This window comes from Salarias fasciatus, chromosome 18 (genome assembly GCF_902148845.1).
Source record: "Salarias fasciatus chromosome 18, fSalaFa1.1, whole genome shotgun sequence".
Classification (NCBI taxonomy): domain Eukaryota; kingdom Metazoa; phylum Chordata; class Actinopteri; order Blenniiformes; family Blenniidae; genus Salarias; species Salarias fasciatus.
The window spans coordinates 21907741-21933774 of record NC_043762.1 but is presented as its reverse complement, the minus strand read 5'-3'; the positions used below and the strand labels follow the sequence as shown (position 1 = coordinate 21933774).

The 26034-nt window shown below is 46.2% G+C and overlaps 3 protein-coding genes across 4 annotated transcripts; all 3 read left to right on the top strand.

Moving 5' to 3' along the window:
- Window positions 1-515: 515 nt before the first annotated feature.
- LOC115404931 (SH3-containing GRB2-like protein 3-interacting protein 1) lies at window positions 516-13899 on the top strand. The gene is made up of 23 exons (XM_030114287.1): window positions 516-913; window positions 4559-4622; window positions 5366-5411; window positions 5542-5598; window positions 5907-5964; window positions 6481-6656; window positions 6777-6788; window positions 7265-7276; window positions 7503-7527; window positions 7673-7736; window positions 7957-8027; window positions 8116-8190; window positions 8269-8337; window positions 8416-9180; window positions 9701-9822; window positions 9904-10054; window positions 10492-10603; window positions 10754-10909; window positions 10990-11122; window positions 11307-11509; window positions 11653-11717; window positions 11820-11984; window positions 12069-13899. The coding sequence occupies exons 1-23, from the start codon at window positions 904-906 to the stop codon at window positions 12089-12091; spliced, it is 2634 nt and encodes an 877-aa protein (XP_029970147.1). The 5' UTR covers window positions 516-903; the 3' UTR covers window positions 12092-13899.
- Window positions 13900-15531: 1632 nt separating this feature from the next.
- LOC115404952 (tctex1 domain-containing protein 1-B-like) lies at window positions 15532-17349 on the top strand. Its single transcript, XM_030114311.1, has 5 exons — window positions 15532-15577; window positions 16098-16234; window positions 16451-16539; window positions 16808-16932; window positions 17012-17349. The coding sequence occupies exons 2-5, from the start codon at window positions 16128-16130 to the stop codon at window positions 17213-17215; spliced, it is 525 nt and encodes a 174-aa protein (XP_029970171.1). The 5' UTR covers window positions 15532-15577; window positions 16098-16127; the 3' UTR covers window positions 17216-17349.
- Window positions 17350-19126: 1777 nt separating this feature from the next.
- Window positions 19127-25914, top strand: mier1b (mesoderm induction early response 1b, transcriptional regulator). 2 transcript variants are annotated; one of them, XM_030114305.1, is made up of 13 exons: window positions 19127-19164; window positions 19933-19957; window positions 21254-21402; window positions 21673-21861; window positions 21974-22103; window positions 22194-22261; window positions 22524-22596; window positions 22701-22852; window positions 22939-23020; window positions 23144-23238; window positions 24215-24261; window positions 24610-24737; window positions 24824-25914. In XM_030114305.1, the coding sequence occupies exons 1-13, from the start codon at window positions 19156-19158 to the stop codon at window positions 25168-25170; spliced, it is 1494 nt and encodes a 497-aa protein (XP_029970165.1). In that variant the 5' UTR covers window positions 19127-19155; the 3' UTR covers window positions 25171-25914. The 2 variants fall into 2 exon arrangements, with proteins under 2 accessions (XP_029970165.1, XP_029970163.1); XM_030114303.1 differs by having other exon boundaries at window positions 24134-24261.
- The last annotated feature ends 120 nt before the right edge of the window (window positions 25915-26034 follow it).

Below are 26034 nucleotides of genomic sequence, written 5' to 3'. Positions count from 1 at the left end.
ATCATGTATGAGTGTTTATAAATACTTATAATGTGTTATACCAGGTGCTTCAAGTAAAGTGTTACCAGTAGTTTCTATTTAATCTGGAATCATCAATGGGTCTTGGAAGACTGACTGGTGAACTGTGTATGTAGTCCACCTATGGCTACATGTAGTGCGCATGCAGTGGTGCTTGTGTGTGTGTGTGTGTGTGTGTGTGTGTGTGTGTGTGTGTGTGTGTGTGTGTGTGTGTGTGTGTGTGTGTGTGTGTGTGTGTGTGTGTGTGTGTGTGTGTGTGTGTGTGTGTGTGTGTGTGCTCCAGGCTGAGAGGTGCTGAGGGGACAGCAGCCATGTGATCCTGGTCGCAGGGATTGGTTTAGTGCAGATGTGACATCAGAGCCTCCTCCTCCTCTCTCTCTCTCTCTCTCTCTCTCTCTCTCTCTCTCGCTCTCTCTCTCTCTCTCTCGCTCTCTCTCTCTCTCTCTCTCTCCTAGTCTTCCTCTACCTCTCTCTCTGTCCTCGGTGCTCTGTTTTTTTTCTTCTTCTCCTCCCCAGCCTTTCCTCAGCATCCCCCTCTCAGAGATGGCGTGTGTCGGTGCGGCTCGGCCGTCTGGGGCCTAGCGCTGCGCAGAGCGGACCCCCTCCTCCTCCTCCTCCTCCTCCTCCTGCCGGCTCTCCGTCGTGTTTTTCGGGCATCTCTCCGGAGCTCGCCCCCTCCCACCCACCCACCCCTCCGGCCGCCCCGCTCCCTGTCTGGGAGTCGGGCCCTCGGGGGTGGAGGAGACCAGCATCGCGCCTCGCCGCGGGAGCTGCTGCGGATCTAGCCATGCCCGGCCCCGGCCCCGGCGTCCTCTGAGCGGCCGCGGCGCTCCGTCTCCGCCCGCCCGCCGACCGGAGAGCGGCGGAGGATGAGAATCTGCAGCCATGATGCAAGGTAGAGCCTCCATCCTCCATCCGTCCCCCCCCGTGTGGCCCTGCGTGTCCTCCTCCTGCCCTCCTGCGTCCTGCTGGGGCCTCACCGCGCGCGCGCGTGCGTGCGTGCGTGTGTGATTTATCTGCAACTGTGATGATTGGGAAGGTGTGTGAGCTGACAGCAGCATTGGCCTGTATTTAGTGACGCGTGTGTGTGTGTGTGTGTGTGTGTGTGTGTGTGTTCAGACCGTGGTTATGTTTGCACCTCACTGAGAGATGCCAGTAAAGTCACTGACATTCATTCATTCATTCATTCATTCATTCATTCATTCATCCACACAGACAGAAGTGGAGATCTGAATGAAGTGAAGCACATGGGGAAACTGTGATGGAGGACCTTATCACACACACACACACACACACACACACACACACACACACACACACACACACACACACACACACACACACACACACACACACCCAGATGCCGGGCCTCGGCCGTGCGTTCATGCCTTCATGGTTATTATTAGAGAGTCCCTGCAGTCGGGCTGCCTTGTATTGTACTCAGATCATAAGCTTGAGGAAATTCACTCTAAACCAGACGTCACGACCGGCTCTGCTCGCCACACTGATCAGAAAACACCGAGGCCACTCTGTGGGAATTAAAATCAAACATGGCTGCACTTGATTTGTGTGTATGTATTTAATAACTTCTTATAAAGCTTGCGTGACATGTTTTTTGCTTTTAGACTCTCTGTATTTATCCACATTACTGCTGAAGTTATTCTTATTATTATTAGATTTCTCTCTTTCTCTGCAGCCTCTGCCTGTCAGGACGTCGTGAAAAGTAAATTGCCAGAATGTGAGACAGGAAACATTTAGAAGGAGAGACTTAATGCATCATGCAGTTACGTCTAAAAGCCTTTAAAGTATATCAGTGATCCAAGAGAATATTTGGGTCTTTGTGGAATATCTCGCTTTTTTTTTTTGCCAACAAATAAAATTCTTATAAAGTCCCATGAAAAATGTTGAAATGAGGTTTGACTCTTGCAAAAGTAAGGCCGTGTTAAAACTTCTGTTATTCTTCATTAGACATGTCTGCTCTGTCATGAGACGCTGGTGAGTTGTGAAGCAGATATTATTACTTTTAGCAGAGTTAAAGGGATACTTCAACATTTTGGCAAATTGGCCCATTTAACGCAATTCCTTAGTCATTTCGAACAGCATACTTACTTTTTTTGTGAGGGCGAGCTGTTGTTTATCCAGAGGCGAGTCAGGGGAAGGTTTTCGGGACGGACACAATGGAAGTGAATGGTATTTTTGGTTCCCCTCGTCAAACTCATCAAATACAATCCAACAACCCCAAAACACTTTGGTGGACACGTTATAATCCGCACATTCACTACGCTGTGGAACACCAACAAATAATATTGTAGCGTTACGACACTGAAGCAAATACTGGGAACTACTTTTTCTTTTGAAATCACTACGCCCAGACGCCATGTTTAGTAAGTAGTTCCGTCTTAGCAATCTTCGCATAAACAACTCAATCTCGTAATTTTGCATTAGTATTTCACAGTGTAGTGAATGTACGGATTATAACGTGTCCACCAAAGTGTTTTGGGGTTGTTGGATTGTATTTGATGAGTTTGACGAGGGGAACCAAAAATACCATTCACTTCCATTGTGTCCGTACCAAAAACCTTCCCCGACTCGCCTCTGAATAAACAACAGCTCGCCCTCACAAAAAAGTCAGTATGCTGTTCAAAATGACCAAGGAATTGCACCAAATGGGCCAATTTGCCAAAATGTTGAAGTATCCCTTTAATGTTGAAACAATATCAGATTAGTTTTTGTTGATTTCCTGTCAGGCACGGAGAGAGGAGACTGTGGAGCTCTGCTCCCCGGTTTGAGTTAATTTTTAATGGGAACTCCATTACTACAGATCTGAGCCGGCTGCTGAAGCCAGCGACTGTACCGAGCTGAGAATGAGAAGCGTCGCACTTAGGTGTGAAGTTAAGAGAACGTCCAGAGGGTTGAACACACGGACGCTGTGCACGTGTCTCACTGTGTGGACTTCAGTTGTTTTGTAAAAGCGATCATTTCAGGTCAACTCTTGCTTTTCTGACCTGTTTGGCCGTGCACAGGTTAGAATCATTACCCTTGTTTAAAGTATATTAACGAGAATGTGATGGTGGATGCACCTCTGTCTGCTTCAGTGACAAATAGTTACAAGTTTTATTATTTGGAATTTCCAGGGTCCGTCTAAACGTATCGTCTAAATGTGTCTGAAATCCTGCTCGTCCTTGTCTTTCATCTTTGATCGTCTGTTTAGCCTCATATCAAATCATTGATCGCATCTCCAATTATTTTGAATTAAACTAAGAGATGTGAGGAAAACAAAGCAACTCTGATCCTGTGGACGTAAAACAGAGTTTCTGAGTGGACGAGACACTCAGCTGAAATCAGTAAAGTCAGTGTTCAATGGGATTCTGCAGGTATACATTGTGACTTCCTAACTTTACGGATAGAAGCAGTGTCTACAGAACACAGGACGCGTTTCCCTCCGTTAATCACACACATTCAAGTCACATTCCTGCTCATCAAGGCCAATACAGCCCAGTAATACAGTAGATTAAACTATTAACTCCAATAATTCACAGAAAAGAGCAAACTAGTTGAATAATAATACATCATTTGGTTCTTATTAGTCCCATAAACGTGGACATTAAGACTCTTTTTGTTGCCTTTCAGTTGAATTTTTTTCGAATAAAGATATACATTTAAGAGCCTGGTTCCATTTCAGTGAATGGGGACTGAGCAGCAAGACACGAGCATGATAACCTTTTATAGATGACTCATTTTTTTAAAATTTGTTCTCTGATTTAATGCAAAAATGGCAGAGTGCTTAGGTTCATGTGTATTTATTTTAAAACAGAACACCTGAAATATCTCAAGTAGACTGAATGCAATCAGAAATCCTGTTTCTTCCCATACTTGACTTTGTGGATTCTTCTCTGTTCCTTTTACATTCTTCCAAGGATGTACAAGGAATGTATAAATCATTATAGATCATAAGAAAGGATGTAATAATATGTATTAACAATACTCGTGCTGCTGAGCAATACTCAGATCTACATGATAATCATGTTGGAAATCCTTTCAGAGAAACTTTTCCAGTTTAAATGAAGGACGGCTGGCGTATGTTCATTACATCTTTCATGTTTCTCTTCGGTTTGGTCTTGTTTGGTATTTCTTGTGTTGAGTGGTGTCTCTCCCGGTGGTTTCTCAGCCGTTCTGGATTTCTTCCTGCCGGTGCTGCGGGGGTCTTGGGGTCTCGGCAGCGAGTCTGGCTGACGGGCCGTGGTCGTAGATCCTCCCCGCCGCCTCCCGAATCTCGCTAATGAAGTGGCCGCATTGATCAGCCTCTGGTTTCTTTCCTCTCCTCTTTTTATCGTCAGTAGGAAGACACTCAGCAGGATTTATGTGAGGCTCAGTTGCAGAGGTTAGGTTGCTGGTTCAAAACCACGATGCTCATTTATACCAGCTTACTGTGCATCCACAGATTACTTCACTTAAATGGTCGTTTTGTGTCACGTTGGACTCTAGAACTTTAAACTGATTTGCTGTGATGTTGTTTTTTCTCCTTTTCTGTTTGCATCAGGACTGAAAAACCGAACCAGGAAAGCCCTGGGCTTAAGAAGGAAAGACAGGGATGCAGACACCACGTGAGTTTGTGCAAACTTTTAATTCTGTTGGAACAGAATTCACATGTAAATTAACCTTACTGAGATTTTAAAAAGAAAAAAAAAGTTGTACCACTTACAGATTAAAAGTAAAGATATTTCACACTGAAAGCATCAAACGTGAGAAGATAAGTTTTCATTATTTTAAAAACTCGAGACGTTCAACCAAAAAACCCCTCATTATTCATGCTGCTGCTGTTTCCTGATGGAGTTCTCATTTGTGAGATTCCTAACTTGGGAGCATCACTTCCTCTAAAGCTGGTTGTTGTGCAAATCGCAGCGATTCAGAGGCGGTGGACGTCTCTATAGAGCTGTTTATGAACATTGGTAAAAATATTATGTTGCATTTCAGCAGCATAACGTCAAACCACTCCCTGAAAAGAGGAAATATTGACAGTTTTCACTCCTACTTTTAGTCAGTTTTTAATCTCTGATGTTACTTTATGTATGTATTTAAGCTTCATGATCAACCTTTTGATTCATTTTAATGTTTCATCTAGCTATTTGTACTTTTTGCACTGTTAAAAAAACCTTACCTTGCTTCTGTGGTGGGAGTCAACAACAAAATCTTTTTTAGCTGACCAAAGAGGGAATCTGTTCCCGAAATTCAATAATTTCTATCTTTCTGTAGCTAGTTCTGAGCCGTCGAGCCTTATCCCTTGTATCGCTGTAGTTCATGCATCTTCATTTTACGTCCTGCTTTTGTTGCTTTGCTGTTTGGACAGGAGCTCACCTGACACCGAGGGAGGTGGAAGTGGGAAGAAAGGAAGCGTAAGTCCACTTCTGAGATCAGCCAGTGTTTCCATGTGTTTAACACAGCGTGCCGACTCCATAATGCAGACTGTGAAGAACATGATACAGCTTTAGCTCCCTCGTCTTATGATTCTCTCTTTGATGCCAGAAAAAAGCCAACGGGGCTCCCAACGGCTTCTACGGGGAAATCGACTGGGACAGATATGTGAGTATCTGCATCGTTTTCTCTCTTCCGTTGACGTCTCTGTGTTTCTGACCGAGCGGCTCTTACTTGACACTCATACTGTTGCGATCAGTGTCACGCGACTGGAGGTTTGAACTTACGGAGTAATGATGTGTGTGAATAGAGCGATGGCTGCGTTTCCTGTGAGTCACTGGAGCCGGAGCTGGAAGCCGAAGACATCTGTGGAACCTAATCTACATTTATGTGCAGCGGTGAAGAGCTGCCATCGTTGTTACAGCGTACGATGGGTTAGAAATGACTGTCACCTCTCTCTCTCTCTCTCTCTCCAGGCTTCTCCTGACGTGGATGACGAGGGCTTCAGCCTCCGGCCCGGTGACGAGGGCGATGATATCCTTTCAGTGAGGGGGGGTCAGCGGCGGTCTTGGGGCTCCTCTTCTCCTGCAAAACCTATTGACCTGTTTGGCCGAGTGACTGTTTGACGGAGTGCGTCTCAGCGCTAAAGAGGCCAAATCGATAGTCGCAGCGTGTGTGCGTCCCAGCAGAGGCACAAAGAGCCGGGGAGCAAAGCAGCAGCAGGGCTGCACCTCCACCGGCTCAGCCACAGTTCTAATTAACCGCCGACACTCGGGTCGGTGATATTTTAAGCTGCTGCTCCCACAGGCGTCCAGGCCTGGACGCTAGAATCGGACTCTTAAAGAGCGGGCGGCGTGGAGACGTCCCCCCAGCGGGAAGACTGAGCTGAGACCGAGCAGGAGAGTCACTGACTCTGCTACCCGGGACGAGCGAGGCGGCGATACAGACCCGGAGCGTCAGTGCTGAGCTCCGGCGCCGTTTCCCGGCTCTCACGGCTCCGGCGCTGAATTCCTGCACGTCTCCAAACTTTTGTCCTTGACGGGTCCTCACCAGCTTCCAAAGAAAAACACTTCTTCTCCTCCAGTGACTCGGAGGACGACGAGGACAGCAAGAAGAAGTTCAAAATCAAGATCAAGCCGCTGGTGTCGGACAGCGCCAGGTGTGCCCCACCGTCTATGGACGAGCTGAAGGCCTCGGTGGGAGGCCTGGCGCTGTCTCCGTCTCTGGTGAGACAATCCGTGATGCTGCTCGTCTTCATCTCCAGGCTCAGGCTCAGCCGTTAGCTTTGCTTCTGCTCGGTTTAACGGTGTCTCTCCTGTCGGTTCCCCCCTGCTGCCGTCCTGTAGAGGAGAAGTCCGGTAAGCTCGCCGTGCCTCTCACTCCGGGACAGATTTCACGGCTTGTTCTCACTCGGCGAAGATGCTCGATGAGGCGCTGCTGCCGCTGTGACCGTCCTCATTTCAATAACCGTGACTCCCCTCCTCCCTCGCATGCAGTCAGAGAAACAGAAAACCTCTTTTTGTTTATGCAGCTTTTGCTTACTTTTGTTTTTCGTCTTAGCTGCAGCTTTACTTTACTCGTCTGGCAAAGCGTCTGTGTTACGTAATGCAGAGCAATCATAACACGTATTGATCGGGCCGCGGTCCGGCGTGAAGCCGTGTGTGCGTCCTCCCCACGTTCAGCAGTGTGTTATGATTGTGGCTGCATCGTTGCGGCTTTGCGGCTGAAGTAAAGCGACGCGCTGTGTGCAGTTTTTAGCTGGTGTCCATTTTGACTGATCTGTCACTCACTCTCTGACCCAGGTCTGTTCTCTCTTCCTTTTTGCTGGTCTCAGAGACGCAGTCCGGTGAGTCTGTCCCTCCGTCAGTTTCAGAGCCCAGAGCCTGAAGCTCGGCTTCATGATCTCTGCAGGATGACCTGTTCTCACGCAGGAAATGCAGAAAAATTAAGAAAATATATAAATGCTGATTCACCATGTTGTTTAAAAACAGAATTTTCAAGAATTTAACAATAAGCAAAGTTATATCATGTATAGCATTGACTGATCTTTTGTGTGGACTCTGTTCTTGCAGGGGCAGATGAAGAGAAACCTGTCCTGTGAGTATGTCCACCTGGTGACACTATTTCAGCCTCGAGACGCCGTTCTGAGCGAATGGCGCTGTGGATGCTTCACTCTGCTCAATATCTCAATCCCACGTGCCTCAAACACAAGAGCTTGAGTTTTTCTTCATGCTTCTTTCAGGTGAGGAGATCGCCAGACCAAGACGCTCCACCCCAACTCCGAGTCCTGCTCCGGAGACGCAGAGGTGTGTCCTCAGTCGTCCCTTACCTCATGCTTTCTCTGCAGCTTGATCTGGAGATGTGAACCATGTCTGTTCGGTTTCACGTCCGTCTCAGTCGATTTTAGTATCTGATTGATTGGCTGGTTCAGGTTTTATCAGAGGCCTTTGTGGATCTTTAAAGCTGTAGATTTTGCACTTGTTGACTGAATCGTGGCGTCTGATTGGTGTCCGTCTCGTCCCGCAGCGACAAGCCATCGCAGAACATCCCGGCCTTCTTTGGGGTTCCGTGTGACGGCAGATACTCGCGATACGACGGTCTGTTCCCCGCCAGCCGGACACGACTCGCCTCAGCCCGCCGAGCTGAGTCTGGACTGCCGCTAACTGCCTGTGTTGTCGCTGACAGTGGTCCCGGCCGACGCGTGGGGCGAGTCCAGACCGCGGTCGGAGTCGCAGCTGAGCAGAAGCTTCCCGACCGGAGGTGAGCTCGGTGCGCCGGCGCCGCGCCGCCATTTGCTCGCGCCGGCGCTGAACTGACCTGTTTTCACCTGTGATGCAGCTCCTCCTCCGCTTCCCCCCAAAAACATTCCATCCAGGCATCACTACGGCCGCCCGTCAGACTTCACAGGTGACAGAAGAGTAAATCCAGCGACGATCTTCAGTCTGTCCGCCGCTTCGATCTCACTGCTGGTTTGAATCTTTGCAGCTGATCTGCCCAACGGCAGAGCGGCTCGCCGGTCGGCCCCCATCTACCTGAACGTCCTGTCCCCCGCCTCCTACCGCGGCTCGCCGGCGCCGGACCTGGACGACGTGTTCGGCCCCGTGGACAGCCCCCGCCCCGGCGACGACGCCGCGTCCCCCAGATGGGTCACCTTCACGGACGACAGGCCGCCGCCGCCCGACGAGCCCGCCCCCCCGCCGCCGCCGGACTCTCCCCCTCCGGACACGCCCTCCTCCACGCCCTCCACGCCCTGCGTCTCCCCCGGACCTCCTCCGAACGAACCCCCGCCTTCGCCCCCGCCGTTCTCCCCCGGCTCCCCTCCTCCCTTCTCGCCGCCGGACTCGCCCCCCTCCATCGTGCTCGGCCCCCCTCCCCCCGACGAGCCGGCCCCTCCCCTGCCCCCCGACTTCTCCCCCTCCATCTCGCCCCCGTTATGCCTGGACGAGGAGGCGATCGACGAGGAGGTGCTGCAGTTCGCGGAGTACTGCTCCTCCCCGGCTCCGGTCAGCCCCGTGCCTCCTCCTCTGCCGGCCGAGCGCCGCTCCCCCCGGACCGGGGTCACGTCCCCGCTCGTCCTGGGCGGCGCCGGCGGGAAGAGGACTCCGGAGGGCGGGTACGTGAGAGAAGACGTGCTGGACTTCGGGGGCTCCCCCAGAGAGCTGACCCCCGGCTTCAGAGGGACGCCGCCGCCTCTTCCTCCCACCACCTACCGCTCCATCATGTCTTCCCCCGGACCGCACGCCGCCAGCAGTGAGTGAAAATCGCAGAGATACACACCCTCAAACCAAAGTCTCATGGTCAGGAAGACGCTGAGTCTGAACGATGCTTCTGTCGGAAAGCAAACATCCAGCCTGCTGCGTCAATATGAGGTGTTTATACTGACATCTAGTGTCCGAGATGAGGAACAGCAGCTGAGAAACAAACGAGCTGAACTGCAGTAACTTTTAGAACAAAACCAGGCAGGAAGTCACATCATGCAGACAGTCCACTCAGTAATGTGATATAAATTTGAGTTATCTGGACTTTTTTTCATTTAGCCCTCAAAATTAAAACACTGATCTTTACTTTTTAGTGCACACATTGTAAAACCACTCTGATTTTAGAGACACATTGATGCAACAAGTAAAATTTTTTTACATTTACAAGCGTTTGCTCTTTTCTTGCGGTGAATAATGTGTGTTTTATCAGACTTTCTGCTTCCACAGTAAGTAATTTGATCCTACCAGAGCTGAGGTTAGAGGAACGTTTCTCTGTGGTGTTTCTCCAGCAGGCCCCTCGTCTCCAGCTCGTCCCGCCACGCCTCAGTCTCGGAGCAGTCCCGTCCCGCCGCCGCCTCCTCCTCGCCCGTCCTCTCGACCAAAGCTGCCTCCGGGGAAGCCGATCACAGACCTGGTAGACGCCGGCGGAGCTTTCTCTGCCCTGCTTTTCGCTGCTCCTCGCGCCTCACTGACAGAGGCGTTGTTGTGTCTTCAGACCCGCCCGTTCAGCCCGCCGGTCTCAGGAAGCCCCCCGCCGTTCGCCCCCCTGGCGCGGGCGGAGAGCTCCTCCTCCATCTCCTCCATCACCTCACAGAGCGCGGCGTCCACCCCGACCTTGGGAAGGGACCTCAACACGTCCACCACAGGTACGGCGGCCGCCCGGCGCCGCCGCCCGCTCGCCGCGTCCGAATCCGGAGTGCTCACGCTGTTTGTCGCTCGCCGTCCTGCCATCGCCTCACGGTCTTGTCCCTCTCCATTGTCTCTCCTCCTCATGTCTCTGCGACCAGAGGCCTCTCAGCCTCTGGTCTGGTTTGACCACGGCAGGTTTTATTTAGCTTTTGAAGGTGAGTTGAACCACTCTGCTGCTGTAAAACCGCATGAACTGAAAACGCCCGCTGTGTTCTCCACCCGCTGTGTTCTTAAGCGTTATCGCTGTCCGTCCCGTCCATCACGGTGAAAAAAAAAACCTCCCTTGTGTTGTTTTTTTTTTCTACTCTTCTCGCTGAGACTGGCTTTATAGGGAGTGATCAGACGCCACGCAGGAGGAGTTGGAGGAGTGGCTTCATGGTTCTGTGTGTTTCAGGATGCTCCAGAGGGCCGAGTCCTCTGACCATGGGACCGCAGGACACTCTGCCCGTGGCGGCTGCCTTCACTGAGACCATCAATGCCTACTTCAAAGGCGCCGATCCCAGCAAGTAGGTCTGCTTTACAAAAATGGTTTCCCGACAGCATATCAGTACTTTATGTGGATAAGAACCTTCTGCGCTTGATAATTAGATAAATGAAGAGAATCTGACGCACAGTGCATGGTTGTGTTCAGTCTGGGTCCTTTGTGTCTGTCTCAGATGTGTGGTGAAGATCACCGGGGAGATGGTTCTGTCGTTCCCCGCCGGAATAACCAGGCACTTTGCCAGCCAGCCGACTCAACCCATCCTCACCTTCAGCATCAGCAACTACAGCCGCCTGGAGCAGGTGCTGCCCAATCCGCAGCTGCTGTGCTGGTAAGACCTGCTTCAGTCTCAGCGTCTGGGCCCGGCTCTGGACGCGGCTGCTTTCATCAAACGAGGTTTTTGTTTCTTAGCGATTCTGCAACAGAGGGTCTAGACACCAAGGAATTCTGGGTCAACATGCCGAACTTGTTGAGCCATCTGAAGAAAGTAGCCGAACAGAAGCCACAGGCGACGTACTACAACGTGGACATGATCAAATATCAGGTATCAGCTGCTAGAATTATATCGGTGTGATTTTTTTTTTACACGATAAGAAAATACAAGAAACACTTCAACACAGAAATAGAGTCGTTGTGAGTCCAGTGATCCCTGAACGAAGCTGTTTTTAAATGTTTTCTGTCCGATGATCTATGATCATCATTTCTCATCGCATTGCTCGCCCCGTCAGGTGTCGGCAGAGGGGATCCAGTCCACGCCTCTGAACCTGGCAGTGAGCTGGCGGGGCGATGCCTCCAACACCGACCTTAGAATCGACTACAAATACAACACGGAGGCCATGGGCGCGCCGGTGCCGCTGCACAACATCCACTTCCTGGTGCCTGTGGACGGAGGCATCGCGAAAGTCCAGGCCATGATCCCCCCGGCCACCTGGTGAGGAATCCCGGGTTTTCACCTGACAGCTCTGTGGTGATCCACTGATATTATCAGGTGTTTTCAGACTGAAAAAAGTATTTTTTTAACGTAAAACCAGACGTATTTCAGCCATCTTAACATGAAACCATTCTCCTCTGAAGGAACCCGGAGCAGCAGACGGTTCTGTGGAAAATCCCCAGCCTGTCTCACAGGTCTGAAAACGGAGGCAAGTGTTCTTTCTTAAATTTGCTCCATCGTCCAGCGTCCTGTCTGTGACGGCGACCCTCTCATCGCCCAGCTCGGCCAGTAAACGGTGTGCGTGTTGCAGGAGTAGGCGCTCTCCTGGGCCGGTTTCAGATGGCGGAAGGATCCTGTAAACCCTCTCAGCTGGCGGTCCAGTTCACCAGCGAGGGCAGCACCCTGTCGGGCTGCGACATCCAGCTGGTCGGGACCGGATACCGGCTCTCCTTAGTCAAGAAGAGATTCGCTGCAGGTCGGTTTCTCCAGCACAAATAATTGTACTCGAATTACTCTCAGGACACTTCCTCGCTCTGACATCTTTCTTTTTGTGTCACAGGGAAATATTTGGCAGATAACTAGTGGACCTGGTTGTGAGCAGAGTCAGGGGAATCAACGGCTTTCGACTGTGAAGACTTTCCGATCCATCCCACGTTCAGTGCTTCAGTGACCGTTTAGATTCATTAGAATAACAGACGATGATTCGACTCCTTAATTCCATATTCAGTTGACTGACCGCGGGTGAGTTTATGCAAGTTAATGCAAACCATTAGTTTTGTGCACTTGGAACACTTACGAGCTTATGTGGAGTTAAAAAAAGCGAGAAAAAAAAACAGGGAAATCCTGACTCTTTGTTCTTGTTAACTTTAAAAGTAATTCTGGATTTCATCCAATTATCCAGCCTTATTTAGTGCAGTTTCATTTGTCTGACTGGCTATAACTGCAAATGCACTGTAAAAGATAATGTGAATAGAGTAGATACTATTAAAACAATCTTAAATAAGGTGCGAAAGGGTGGAAAATAGTGGGGAGGGGTCGTACCGGGTTGCTTTGGGTGGTCCAGGTGAGATGGTGAGAACTGATCAGAGTTTTACTACCTTCCATTGCCCTCAGAGCAGAATCCTCGACTCTGCGTCACGTTCGACTCTGACAGTTGTAATTTCAGTCGATTCAGAATGACCCGCAGCACCGGATCAATATCAGCACTTCAGATTCTCAGATCGTTTTCAGATAATTCCTCAAATGGGTTGGCCGACGTTCCCACATACATTTTCCAGTTGCTCCTCGAATGAGTTCACCTCTCTGAACTCCAGAGGAACTGCAGAGAAGAGTTGCCTTCGGCCGCTTCAGTCCGTACAGTCGTCGCGTCGCGTTCAGGACTGGCGGCTGGGGAGGGAATGTGGGGCGTCCTGTAAAACACTGAGGTTTGCCTTAAAGCAACTGCTGCTGCTCTTCATGCTGACGAATAAAGCCCTCCGATAATCCTGCAGCTGGAGTAGATTCCACACTTTTCATGGATTTTGATTAAAGACTAAGGATCCTGCAGTATCTGACCTCTGAGGGCCTTTTCCCACATTCAGACGAGCTCCTCCATCACTACTGGAATTCCTCGTCAAATGATTCTGTCAGAAATTTAAAGACAAAATTTGATTCTGCCCTCAGAAAATCTGTTGGCTTGAAAATTCTTGTTCCAATTTTCCCACCTTGCTTGAGCAGAGGAACAAGTGTGTTTCTGGATGGATGGCAGACATGCAGCTCTGACTGTTGAGGAGAAAATGCAGTTTCCGTGCTGTGCGTCTTAATGAAATGAGGTTCGGGCAGAAGCTGCTACTTTCACTGCAACAGGTTTAGGTTATTTCTGTTTAAGTTTGAGAGGTAACGCTGCAGAGCCAGACGCGTGAGTGCCATATGCTGTGGAGGATATTGAAACGGACCTTTGAGTTTCCAGAGAAGCGTGAAGAGACCCGGGCTGACGATTGTGTGAGTTGCCTTGAAATGCTGCTTAAATACTTGGTCAGTTCCACTGAACAAAAATTTTTGAAATGTTTTAGGAGGATTATTATAGGGGGGAATCTGGGAGTCATGAAAAGAGGCGTCTATCAAGAAGACAGCACTATTTATGTCCCTGTTTTGTTTCCGTCTCTCTCCACCCCCGATGAATAGATGTTTTATCATTTTCTAAGAGCAATATTTAAAAACTTAAGTGTAAAAAGTGTACATAAAAAGCTATGTTTCAAATATTTCTCTGGGCATATGGACGTGTCTGTGATTGTCTCTTGGGTTTTTTTTTTTTTTTTATGTCGACACTCATGATGAATTTGGTTCTATGTGGTAACACACAGCATTTTCCTCATCTAGTGTTTTACATACGGGATACTGGTGCAAAAAAAGTAACTGTTACTGAATAACTCCCAACAGTGCCGCATGAAATCTGCGTTTGTCCATCACTGATCTTATTCGTGCAATACTAATTTGTTGATTCCATTCAGGTCATGAATCGTGTGTTGTTGTATTAGTGTGCTACGAGAGGATATTTTCTGCCTTTCACTGAAGCCTCCACTCTGTTTCGCTGTCGAAGCACCTTTGGAAACTCATTGTCAATCAATTTGGCATGTTTTCATTGATATACCCATTCCTTACATCTAATGTTGGTGTTTTGCATTCTCCTGTGTTTGACTTGCACACAAAACACACACTCAGTTTTCCTCATAAAGCAATGCATTTCTTCTGGCCATGTGAAATGTTTCTTTCTATGTTTTAACATCAAATTATGCAGAATGTTTTAATGTGTTGTTTCAGTTTGGGCCCAGATGCAAACATGTTATTCAGAAAAGACACCTGTTTTTTTTTTCAGTTCTGTAAGTAAAACATTTATTTCTGTTAACAACGCTTCTGATTTTCTTTGCCTCATTTCTGAACACTTACTAACATCCAACATTTGAAGGTTCTGTAAGTTAGTTCTTTCAACAATCTTCAAGCTGTAGTCCTCCACTGCATTAGACTCAAAATATGCAAACATTTCATGTAAATTTCTCATCCAAAGATTTTGAAAGTGAATATATGAAGAAAAAATATCAATATAATGTAATTCCTGTTTTACTTCGTAATAAAGAAGAGCAAATATGAGATATGCATCTTCAGCTTATTTGTTCAAAGATGTGAAAGCATTCATGGGAGACAGAGGCCTTAATGTGAGCTGACTCGTACGTTTCTAAGCGTGGAGGCATATCCCAGCTGATTACCACCGATCGAAGTTTCATGTCATTCTTTTCAATTTTCCACAGGGTGTTAACTGTCAAATGTACAGTTTGAGAAGATCTCAGGGATTACATGTTAATAAAGCTGTTTCAAAAATGGTCTCACCACTAAGTCCACTTGATTAGTTTTAATCAGTATTGCACCACGGTAAGAGTGAAAACATGAGATTTCCTCAGTATTATGACCTCCTGTACAATCCTCAGACATTCGGCCAGTGTGTTAGGGATGGTCGCCCTCTAATGGAAGAACAAACTCTTTAAATTTATCTCTGCTTCACAGAGATTCAATTCAGTATTGATTAAACAGAAATAAATTTTAAATAAAATAAATGAATTCATAAATTATGATATTTGAAGCTGCTGCATTGGGGCTCCCTTGGTGTCCTATGAGACCTAATTTTAACTTTTATACAAAAACTAAAACTTGAAGACTTTTGAATTATCATCAAAGTACAACGACAAAGTCATCTGGTCATGGTTATGGAGGTTATGAACTACAACTTTCAGCAGCGTTTTTCTTCTTTTTATTTTTGCCATTTTTGGCATTTTATGGTAATTACTACAGCTACAAATTAGGAAGATGAATCAACGATTCAAATTTTCAAGTGGTTGCGTTAAATAGTAACACTTTAATGAAATCAGCTTGTCCAGGCTGTCGTCGTTAGATTCGATAATCTCGCGAGACTTTGGCGTGACACTCACAGAGAACCTGACCAATGGTTGATCCGCGCGATTACGTCACTTACATCCGCGAGTCCCGGTTGCCTTGACAACAGTGCTGCGGTTCATTCTGCTGGAGTTCCTGAAACCGGTAAAAACTTCTTCAATTTAAACCTTTAAATTCTCCGACATGAAAAAAAGAGTTTTTTTTCAGCACAGTATTTCTTTATTCAGCTCCAGAACACAAAAACAAATCGATTTCTGGCGACACAGCGTCACATTAAATCTTTAGTTTGTGCCACCCAAAGGCTGATTGAAACCACTGCTTTGTATTGCAGAGGTTCTTAAATCGTTTACACATACAATACAGATGCAATAAAAAGCCAGGAAATCCTACACCGTCAGGTTGTTAATGTTCTGCATATCATCGAGTTCCAAACACATACTGTTGATACTATGTCAGCTAATTGCTTCATTGCAAAATTTTTCATCGAGCATTTTGTATTCAATTCAAGGTCTTGCCTGTTTACTTTTTATGATGTTAACCATTACTCAAACTATTTGTGCTAATCATTTGATATCATCTTTGAATTAAGTTGAATCCTTGAAGGTTTAGCTCTGTGTCACCATTCACTGTATATACTCAGGTACTAAACAAGTTTTATGTTTAGGTTATTGGCTGATCTGAGGGATAAACCGTCATGGCTGAGCCGGTCAAGGACACAATGTCTAGAAAAGAGAAGAAAAACGCACCTTCAGAGAGAAGCCATGGAGCCAGAGGCAAAGAATACACTGGCAAAACAAAGGAGTAAGTCATTACTAGCCACATCGTCCCTTTAAGATTCAAGGAAGTTCCAGATTCTTAATTGTCATATGACAAAAGTATATTTTTGTGACATGTAATCTGACTAATGTTCAGAAAATACTCTTGGTAAGATCTGCTGTATAAAGCTGCTGTTTGGCCTCATTGGGGTTAGTCGGTGTCTGTCAGTAGTCTCCTCAGGCTCATTCAGCTGTCTTACAGCTCCATAAGCACAGTGTCAGGGATGGACGAACTGGGACACCATGACGACATGATGACGGCTAAAACAATGCCGAACACCTACCAACTGGGTGAGAGGACATTATGCAAACACTTTGAGTAACCACACATGATTGAAGTTATGTTGATGCTATCACCCCTTCAGAATAATGTGGCTGGATCTCAGAAATGTTTAATCAGTAATCAACATGTGATTCTAATTTTTGAGATGCACCTGTACATTGTTTTTCAAATTGTATAATACCAAAGCTATACATTCATTTTGAACTAGACAAAAAAGAGTAGAGAGAGGTTAAGTCTTGTTCACTGGGTTGGTTGTTTTTCTTCTTTGCTCTACAGGACCTTCCAAACGCTTCCCAATCTCTACAGTCACAGACATACTGAAGGATGTTCTCGCTACTAACCTCCAGCTGGAAAAGTATGAAGTAGAGTGGGCTCGAAAAATGACCAAAACGCTATCAGAGGTAAATCTGTGCAACTCTATTTGAATGTATTTAGAAGCACTTCTGCATAGACACTGATTCTCCACTTCGGCCTTTCCAGGTGATAAAAGCCGGTGTTAAGGACCTCATGATCCCCAGATATAAACTTGTCGTCCTGGTCACCATTGGCGAGCTCGCTGCGCAGGGCATGCAGATGAACAGCCGCTGCCTCTGGGATGCAAATAACGACAACTTTGCTTCCTACTCCTTCAAAAACAACTCTTTGTTTGGTGTGGCGATCGTCTACGGTATTTACATGGAATAGGTAAAACACTATTCCATGAAAAGCCTAATTTCATCTCTGTATTTCTCATGAAATAGTGTTATATCTGTTGCTGAAGAATTTTCAAACCAAGGTGTTTTCTTTTCATGTTTTATTTTTGCATAATTAAAGGTGTATTACATTATTCCACACAGTTATCTTTCTGTGACATATCATCCGTGACGGCCTCCTGGAGGTGATTCCCTCCTAGCAGAGCAGGGACAGCTCGCTTCTCCGGCAGCCTTGTTGACAGCACGCTGACATTAGAGCCTGGTTTTGGTCCCGCCAGTGACGGCTCAGTCGCAGCACATCTGCCATGTTTAGAGGGTCCAGCTGTCTGTGTGCTGCTCAGAGATACACACCTTGATTTAGTCCAAGTTTGTCATTTTAATGCATTTTTGTGTTGCGAGAGTAAACTCAACATCATCTGGGAAAATTCAACTGACCTGCTGTCAAAGTGTCCTCTTCACCCATCTGTCTTCTCCACCTGGATCCTCCACACGTGTACACCACCGCCCGCAGAAACGCTCGACCGCACAGCCGCAGTGGGTTTGCGTTGTCCCTTGTCTGAAGCTGTGCTGCACAAATCGTGCACAGCAGCGTGACGAGCAGCGCTGAAGTTCTCATGTTGTTGACACTCACAAGGCGTCCAGCGCAGTCTTATATGTTCAGCCTCCAGTGAGTCATCCTCCCTGGATCTGTGTAAATATTATCTCGTTATCTCGGGTGACCATCATGAGCTTTTACAGGCGGATGTCAGGCCGGCCATTTGGGGGGTGTGTGGGAATCCCAACCATTGCGAAGATCGCTGAATGATATTTTTGTAAGCGCTAAAGAGATTTTTATTGCCGTAGAATCTGAAAAGTCTTGACTAATGGATTGCGTGAGATAACTAAAAGAGATGATTGCTCTCTACATAGCAACATAGTGGTGTGTGTGGCCACTATCAAAGGCATAAATCAGTGATTCCAAGAAAAGGTTGTTGTAATTACCGGTCAGAACTTAAACTGTGTTGTGTAATAAGATTCACCTCAAAGTGCTTGTTACCAACACACTATTAAATATACTGAGAACAATTAGATTTCAGTATTGATAGTAAAATAAATGTGCTTGTTATCATTATTACAATGCAGATCAAAGGGTTTGAATGTTTCACATTGTGAATGCATCAAGTAGAAACTTGCAGTGGCAGAACTACATTAAACTGACTCAATCAGTAAAAAAAATACAAATATCTAAAAAAAAAAGTAATTACAGTATTGTTTGTATTTATCATTTTCTCATTCCACTCCTGGCTATTGTCTCTATTTCCTTTTTAGTTGTGTCGCTTTTTTGTTTTGTCTCTTCTCACTGGTTTCGCTCATGAAGTTGCTTCGTTGGGCCCTTTTTATTTCTGCATGATGTGAAATGTGAGGCAGAATATCCTGTTTATATCTTCTGCTACAACATTTGCAATGAAAGCACATATTCAAAACAGCCATATTTATTTTTTTTAAAAAGCACAAGATTACTCTTTCTTGGGTTTTCCTCTGCAACAGGTGTCATTCATACAGTCCTTCAGCATCCTCAAACCAATTGTTCAAATGTTTGAATCATTTATATGGGCTACATTTAATCTTCACTGAACCTTTGAGATGTATGAAAATTGTTGAATAAAAGTGGTTTTGACTTATGGACACATTTGACATGAGACAGTATATATTTGTATTTGTAAAGGTTTATGTTTTTTTTATGAAATGTATCATATATAACTGCTTATATTGTATGGCACCTGATATATTTGTAAAGACGAGCAAAGGTTTATGATCGCTTTAAATGAATTTATCATTAATGATGTTATCATCATATGATCGCAGCCCTCACGCGCTCCATACTGCGGGTGGGCGGGGCTCTACATCCGGGACTCCCGCTGACCCCTGACGTGACCCTGCAGGATTGCAAACATGGCGGAGGTAAGAAAGTGAAATAAATATTCGGAAAAAAAAATAAAAATTCTCCCTCTGCGTGGTTCGCTCGGGTGAATCTATACAACGTGCGCGTGTCGTAGCCTTGAGCCAGAGAATTTGTGACGGCCCGTTTTCGCTGCTGGATAATGATAATTTCTCCAACTCGAGCATGTTTAGTAAACTTCGGATTTAGCTAGCGTTAGCAACGTTAGCAGCGGTTTTAGCGGAGGACTTCCAGGCTTTGTTAAAAAACACTGAACTCTCCCTTGTAACCATTTCAGTTCGCACCGCGGCAGATTTTTCGTGTTTGGAAATGTGTTGCGGGCTGTTTTGTGGCCATTAATCGCCAGCTGTTGATACCAAGCTCAACTTGAAGACGTTAGCGTCAATATAAAGGGAAATTAACAAGCTGGCAACTTGTAATGCAAGTTAGCGAGTTGAGGAGATCATGCTAGTGAGCGCTGGTTTCTCTGGATCGACTGTGAGGAAATACAAGCGAAAAGCCTGTCCGTGCTCGCGATATTGTCCTAATGTGGTGCGGCAGGGTTTCCCCCCGCAGGAGGCAGTGACAGGACTCTTTGTTAAACTGCAGTCAGCCTTTAGGGCACCAGGTCGGGCGCGCTTTTTTTCTCTTCCTCGAGCTCCCTTTGAGGCCACTCCACCATTTTAATAGGTCTCTGTTTACCGTTTCTCACTCACATTTAAATGCAGTTTGCGTCTTAAATTTTGACTCATTTTTATTTATGTCACCATTTTTATTTTTCTGCTTTTCAGCCCTCCCTCGGGAATTCGAGCCCAGGTAACCTGAATACAGCTGGATTACTCTTTCTGTTGTTGACTGAGGAAATGATGCGGAATGAAACATCTGTGGTTTACGCGCAGCACAAACACACGAACGATTAACAATCCCGGTATAAGTATCAGCCCTAAGTGTTTGAAAATACAGACATCAAACAAAATGATGTAACATTTTAAAGGGCTTTTTGGCTGGTAGTGAATTTATTTTATTTGATCTCCGTTTGAGGTTCACAACTGACCTTCACACTATTCCAGATATCAAACCATCTTCAAATAGTTACAATTAGTTTATGTAAACTGCAGTAATGAGAACATTCGGCTTAATTAGCTTTATATTAAATATTTATTGTGCTTCATGTTATTAAATTGATAAGGTGAGGGGAAAAAGCCAAACTTTTTACCTTTTATATAAAATAAAAAATACTTTGGAAAAAATGTATCTGTTTTTGATATATTTGTTAATGTTTATTTTTGTGTGTGTTTGCTGAATATATATTTAATGTTTTACAGCAATCACTGAAACCTAAGTATCATGTCTGTCTTTCATTTATTCAGGCTTCTTATATAGTTTGGAATTATCAAGAGAATAGTGATATATACATCTTATATGAATAGAAAAATGATGCTAAAGTAACTTTTTTTTTAAAAAAGAGATGGGTCAAAATACAACACATAAACATGACCAGGAGTGAGTTTCTACTGGAAACCACTGCATGAGATCAGGAACACGTCCAGAAATCATTATCTGTTTTTTAGTTAGAGGTAGTGAATGCTGCATCGTGTAAAGAAAGAGCAATATGTGAACACAATATGGCGTCTTACGGCAAAGACTTTAAACAGACTGTCACAAAGTAGAAGAACTATTTTGTTCCGTTGAATCAAAAATGTGATTATTGTCTTGGATGCTCTATAGAGAATGTCTGCTGTCGGAGATTATGTTTGTCTTGTAGCGTCAGTATTTTACTGTCTGTTATATTAATAGTGTGATGATGATCAAAACTGCATGTATTTCATCGAGCACTTATTGTCATTGTTAGATTTAAAGCATTTCTTCTTTCATGTAATGAAATTAGGATATTCATGTTTAGAAGAAATGGCAATATTATATATTCATTCTTTATTTAAGCCAGACACAATATTATATACACTATATCAATACAGCAATTATCAGGTTACATATCCTCCACCTCTGAAGATGTAATCTGTAGAACATATTCATATTACAACACTGATGGGACTGTTATCGAACTTCTGTCGCTTCTCGGCCATCTTGAAATGTCTGCGCTTGCGTTTCCAGGAGGTTCAGCAGGTTCCGATGACCATGATTTCGACCCTTCGGCAGACATGCTCGTCCATGACTTTGATGATGAACGCACAATGGAGGAAGAGGAAACTCTGGCAGCATCAGATGAAGCTAATGCCAATGAGATCGAGGATCTGGCACGGGTTAGTTTCAGGAAATTTCAGTCATGGATAAGAACAATTTCATCATTTGTGGATTTTAACAAAACCATTTTTTTTAATAATACCTTTATAAATGACATTATAGTGATTGAATTACACTTAAAGTTGACCATGAGGGTGCAGTGCAGTCCCCACACAGTAACCAGTGTATTGTTAACAGGGGACACAGTGGTGCAGTGGAAAGAAAGCACCTCACTTCTTCTCAGGTTTGACTCTTTGGTGTTGGAACCAACGTAGCTTTTCTTGTGACAGGAGGGAGAAATGCCCATTCATGAGCTCTTGAGTCTCTACGGTTATGGGGGCAGATCACCAGCAGATGAGGATGAAGAGGAGGAGGAGGAAGAACCCGAAGAAGAGGAAGATGATGAGGAAGAGGAGGAGGAGGAAGACCTTGACAACGACGAAAGCAGCAGGAGCACTGGCGAGCTGAAAAGGACTGAGGTCTGTTTTGTGTTGCTGAAGTTTCTTTGGGTTTAGTGAACTATCTAGAAGCTCAGCCGAGGCTTGAAACCTGTTGACGTGCGTTCCTGCCTTTCCCCCCGTGTGTTCTCAGACCGACGATGTTAAGAACTCGTCGGGACAGGGCGCCGAGCCCCAGGCGATCTGCGAAGGTCGCACGCGCTCAGTCCGGTCGCTCGGCACAGTCGAGCTCATCCGTCCACAGAAGCTGAAATACTTTGAAAGTATGGTTTCTCATTTTCACAACCTACAACACCGCAGATTTTCTTTTGAGATTCACCCGACTTATAAATAAATGTAACATTTTTCTAAAGGCAGCAATGATGCAGAAGAAGAGTCGGATGAAGACGAGGACTATGTCCCATCTGAGGACTGGAAAAAGGTTTGATATAACTCAAGTCATGAAGAACTGATTAGAGAGATTTTTACTCTTCTGTTAACTTTTTAAGACTTAAACAATAAAAACATGTAACTCAAAATAGAGAAGTTTAGCTACAGCAGGCATTCTCCAGTGACCTTTGAAGGCTTTTACCGAGGCTTTCAGATCAGTTTGTGGTTCAAGAATACATTCAAGTCCAAATCTGTGCTGAAATGTTTTCATGTTAAAAGCTTTCGGGCGATCTAACCAACGTTTCTCCTCACAGGAGATCATGGTGGGTTCAATGTACCAGGCAGAAACCCCAGTGGGTCTGTGTAAATACAAAGACAACGAGAGAGGTAAGCAGGGGGTTTTATCACTGCTGTCGTCTTCTGAAGAGGTGGAGATCGGCTCCAGGTGGCTCACTGATGTTTTTTTTTTAATGTTTTTCTCTAAACTTTAGTTTATGAAAACGATGACCAGTTGTTATGGAACCCGGAGTGTCTCCCTGAAGGCAAAGTGGTGGAGTTTCTGACTGAAGCGTCGAGGCGGACGGGAGATGAGAAGGGAGTGGATGCAATCCCAGAGGGTTCCCATATCAAAGACAACGAGCAGGTGAGAAGCGAGAGACCACAAACACCCAGCTCCATCCCTGCAGTGGGCTGGACGGCTGATTCCAACTCCTTTCTGTTTCTCTACAGGCTTTGTATGAGCTAGTAAAGTGTGACTTTGACACAGATGAAGCTTTAAGAAGACTAAGGTTTAATGTAAAGGCAGCCAGAGGTAAGCAGAGCTCTGCTCAGAGGCTCCTCACATTTTGTTTGATCATTGTATTGGACTTATTGAGTATTTGCTCCTAAGATTTGACTCCAGATGTGGAATTAACACCTTTCTCCTCTGAAACAGAAGAGTTATCTGTCTGGACTGAAGAGGAATGTAGAAATTTTGAACAAGGACTAAAAGCTTATGGGAAAGACTTTCATTTAATACAGGCCAACAAGGTAAGAAGAGTGTTCTCTAGAACTCATACTAATGGACTCTTTGTAATTCTGACTGTGTCTTAGATCCTCTTGTGGTATTGCTCTCCTGTTCATGCCACCTAACAATTCAGAAACACGTGGACATGAATTCAGTTCCGAAAATTACAAAATGTTGATGGAATCTAAATTTTTTCAGAAAAATTCTCTTAAATGCTGGTCTGAGTTGGAAGTGCTCAGAGCTCTGAGTGAATTCAATCCCCCAAAAATGTGGCTGAAAGCAGTGGTTATAATCTCATCCCAGCCCCGAGGTTTGGCCTGTTACTGTCAAAATGAAATATTCTGATCGAACATCATGATAACCGAATTAAAAATATCTGGGGTGACCCTGGAAGCCAACCGTTGAGCTTGTTTTGAAGTCTCCTGCTTCAGTTTGACTGAGAGACTCGTGTTCAGCGGCGTTTGGTTTCAGTGACGTTTTTGACGTATCGGATCGGCCCTTCTCAGGGAAACGGGAGCCACTGCTCACAGAGTTAAAATCAAAGCATTTAGTAACTACAGTATGTGTTTGTGTGATTGAATCCTTAATCCACCACATGATTATAACCTGATTAAAACTTGTGTCTAATGCAAACAATTCAAAAGACTCAATATGTGGGGAAAAAACATGTAAAGAATCATAAATGTTGTGTTTGAATTTTATATTAATGTTGAATGCTAAAGTTTGGAATCTGTTTCATTTTCTGTTTGAGACAAATCAAACTTCCTCCTAAAATGCTGAAACTTGTCGCTGATTTTGACTTTTGTCCATTGCAGCAGTTTGATTTGTCTCTTCTGTGAACATGTCTGAATTTGTGCTGAACCTGTTGAGGCGATGGTAATAATGGTCATTTCATGTCTGCTGAATTAAATCTTTCAGGTGAGAACTAGGTCTGTAGGAGAATGTGTGGCCTTTTATTACATGTGGAAGAAGTCTGAGCGTTATGATTTCTTTGCACAGCAAACCAGACTTGGGAAAAGGAAATACAACCTTCATCCAGGTGTCACGTAAGTCTTACAGCAATACGTGTCGATGTAGAAAACGTATTCGCGCTTCAAGTCGGTGTGTTTTCTGTCACGTTTATTCTGGTGCGTCACTTTGAAGAGCTCAGGCTCTCTCGCTATTTGACAAACGTTTTGATTTAAAATGTTCACGTAAACCAGTTTGTTATGAAGAGCTTCACGCGATGGCAGTGCTAATGTTTAAGATTTATTACAAATACTGAAGTCGGTGCACGGGCGCAGGATTGGACGTTAATGTTTCATAAAGCGGTCAGTCGTGAATGTTTTACGGTGGAAAATGTTGTGAGTCGGAGCTGCGTTGTGATCAGACGTCTGCTGCTGTGTGTCCTTCAGAGATTATATGGACAGATTACTAGATGAGACTGAAAGCGCGGCGTCCAGCAGAGCTGCGTCGCCGCCGCCCACCACCTCCAGCAGCAGCACCAGCCACTCAGAGAGGGAAGACGGCAGCAGTCAGAACGGTGAGCCGACCAGCCAATCGCTGCTCGCAGCGGGCTGGAATGAGTCGCAAGGGGCCGAACACTCAGTCTTCCTCTCCTTTTGACAGGCATTGCGAGCCACAATTCATGTCACCAAGCAGACGGCGCTCAGCTGCCCTCAGTGACCCAAGTGAAAGCTGAGGGAGTTCAGTCCAACGGGCCTTCTCACCCCGCGCCGGACACTGCTGCTGCTGCTGCTCCTCCTCCTCCTCCACCGCCAGGTTCAGACAGCAGCTCCAACGGCTGCAGCCAGCCGGCCCCGCCCGGCCGCGACACCAACGGCTCCCTGGAGCCTCTGCTGGACCACAGAGACACGGCGGCGGCGGCGCTCGACAGGCCGGCCAAACGCTGCCGGACGGAGGCAGAACAAGTGGGCCAAAGTGAGACAGAAGCATCCAGAACACAGGAGAACTGAACGCTCCGGAGCGGGCCGGGATTGGGATTGACCCCCCCCCCCCCTCCCCCGCCGCCCCCTTCCCCCCAGTGGGTCGTCTGCAGGGAGCAGAGGACGACAAACACTCCACAAAGTTACAATATGTAAGATGAGCTGTGGGTCCCTGCAGCTCAAGATCCAGAGGTCAGACGTTGTGGAACCGGAAAGCTGCTGCTGAAGCAGAATGACAGACTGTGGTTGGAAAAAGCTCCCAAAACAAAGCCAGAATCGCGGTCTGCTGTTTTTCCAGCGGTGGCTTTACGCCGAGGAGGAGGAGCTCCTCACCTCACATTCTAGGATCCCTGAAGGAGAAAAGCAGCACGGCCGATGGTCCACATGTGAGGAGCGGGGTTAAACGAGGCCAGCGGGCCGGTTTCCTCCCTCCCCCACAGATCAGAGCAGATTTCCTGTAACCAGCTGTTCTCACTGTTCTGAACCGAGGAAGTGACTGCTGCTGGGTAATTCATCACCAGGATCGTCCCGCTGCTACAAAACACTTCATACATAGAGTTGTAGGGTTTCCCCCCTGAAAGGCTCCCGGTGGTCATTAGTGCGGCGCTTCAGCTTCTGAAGAGTGTGATAACAGTAACGGGGGTCTTTACCTGCTGCCTCCTCCGGTCTGAGAGAACACACTCGATCATGTAAAAAAAAAAAAAAACACTTTCTGTTCGGGCGACGTCCCCATCGAGGTTCTTTTACATATTGTATCTTTGGTTTGGAGTCTCGGACAGTCGCAGCGCCCAGACTGCAGCCTGTCCTCCGGGGGGCGCCACAGTCGCCTCCTCCCGATTGCCCGCTCAGCTGATCCCAAAGTACGCAGCTCCATCATGTCCTGCAGAGCATCTC

Coding starts and splice junctions, on each gene's coding strand:
- LOC115404931 (XM_030114287.1), top strand. Junction 5,599..5,906: donor AAATCGACTGGGACAGATAT/GTGAGTATCTGC, acceptor CTCTCTCTCCAG/GCTTCTCCTGACGTGGATGA. Junction 8,028..8,115: donor CAGATACTCGCGATACGACG/GTCTGTTCCCCG, acceptor TGTCGCTGACAG/TGGTCCCGGCCGACGCGTGG.
- LOC115404952 (XM_030114311.1), top strand. CDS start 16,128: ATGGCTGAGCCGGTCAAGGACACAATGTCTAGAAAAGAGAAGAAAAAC. Junction 16,235..16,450: donor TACACTGGCAAAACAAAGGA/GTAAGTCATTAC, acceptor GCTGTCTTACAG/CTCCATAAGCACAGTGTCAG. Junction 16,540..16,807: donor GCCGAACACCTACCAACTGG/GTGAGAGGACAT, acceptor TTTGCTCTACAG/GACCTTCCAAACGCTTCCCA.
- mier1b (XM_030114303.1), top strand. Junction 19,958..21,253: donor CCTCGGGAATTCGAGCCCAG/GTAACCTGAATA, acceptor TTGCGTTTCCAG/GAGGTTCAGCAGGTTCCGAT. Junction 22,597..22,700: donor ATACAAAGACAACGAGAGAG/GTAAGCAGGGGG, acceptor TCTAAACTTTAG/TTTATGAAAACGATGACCAG.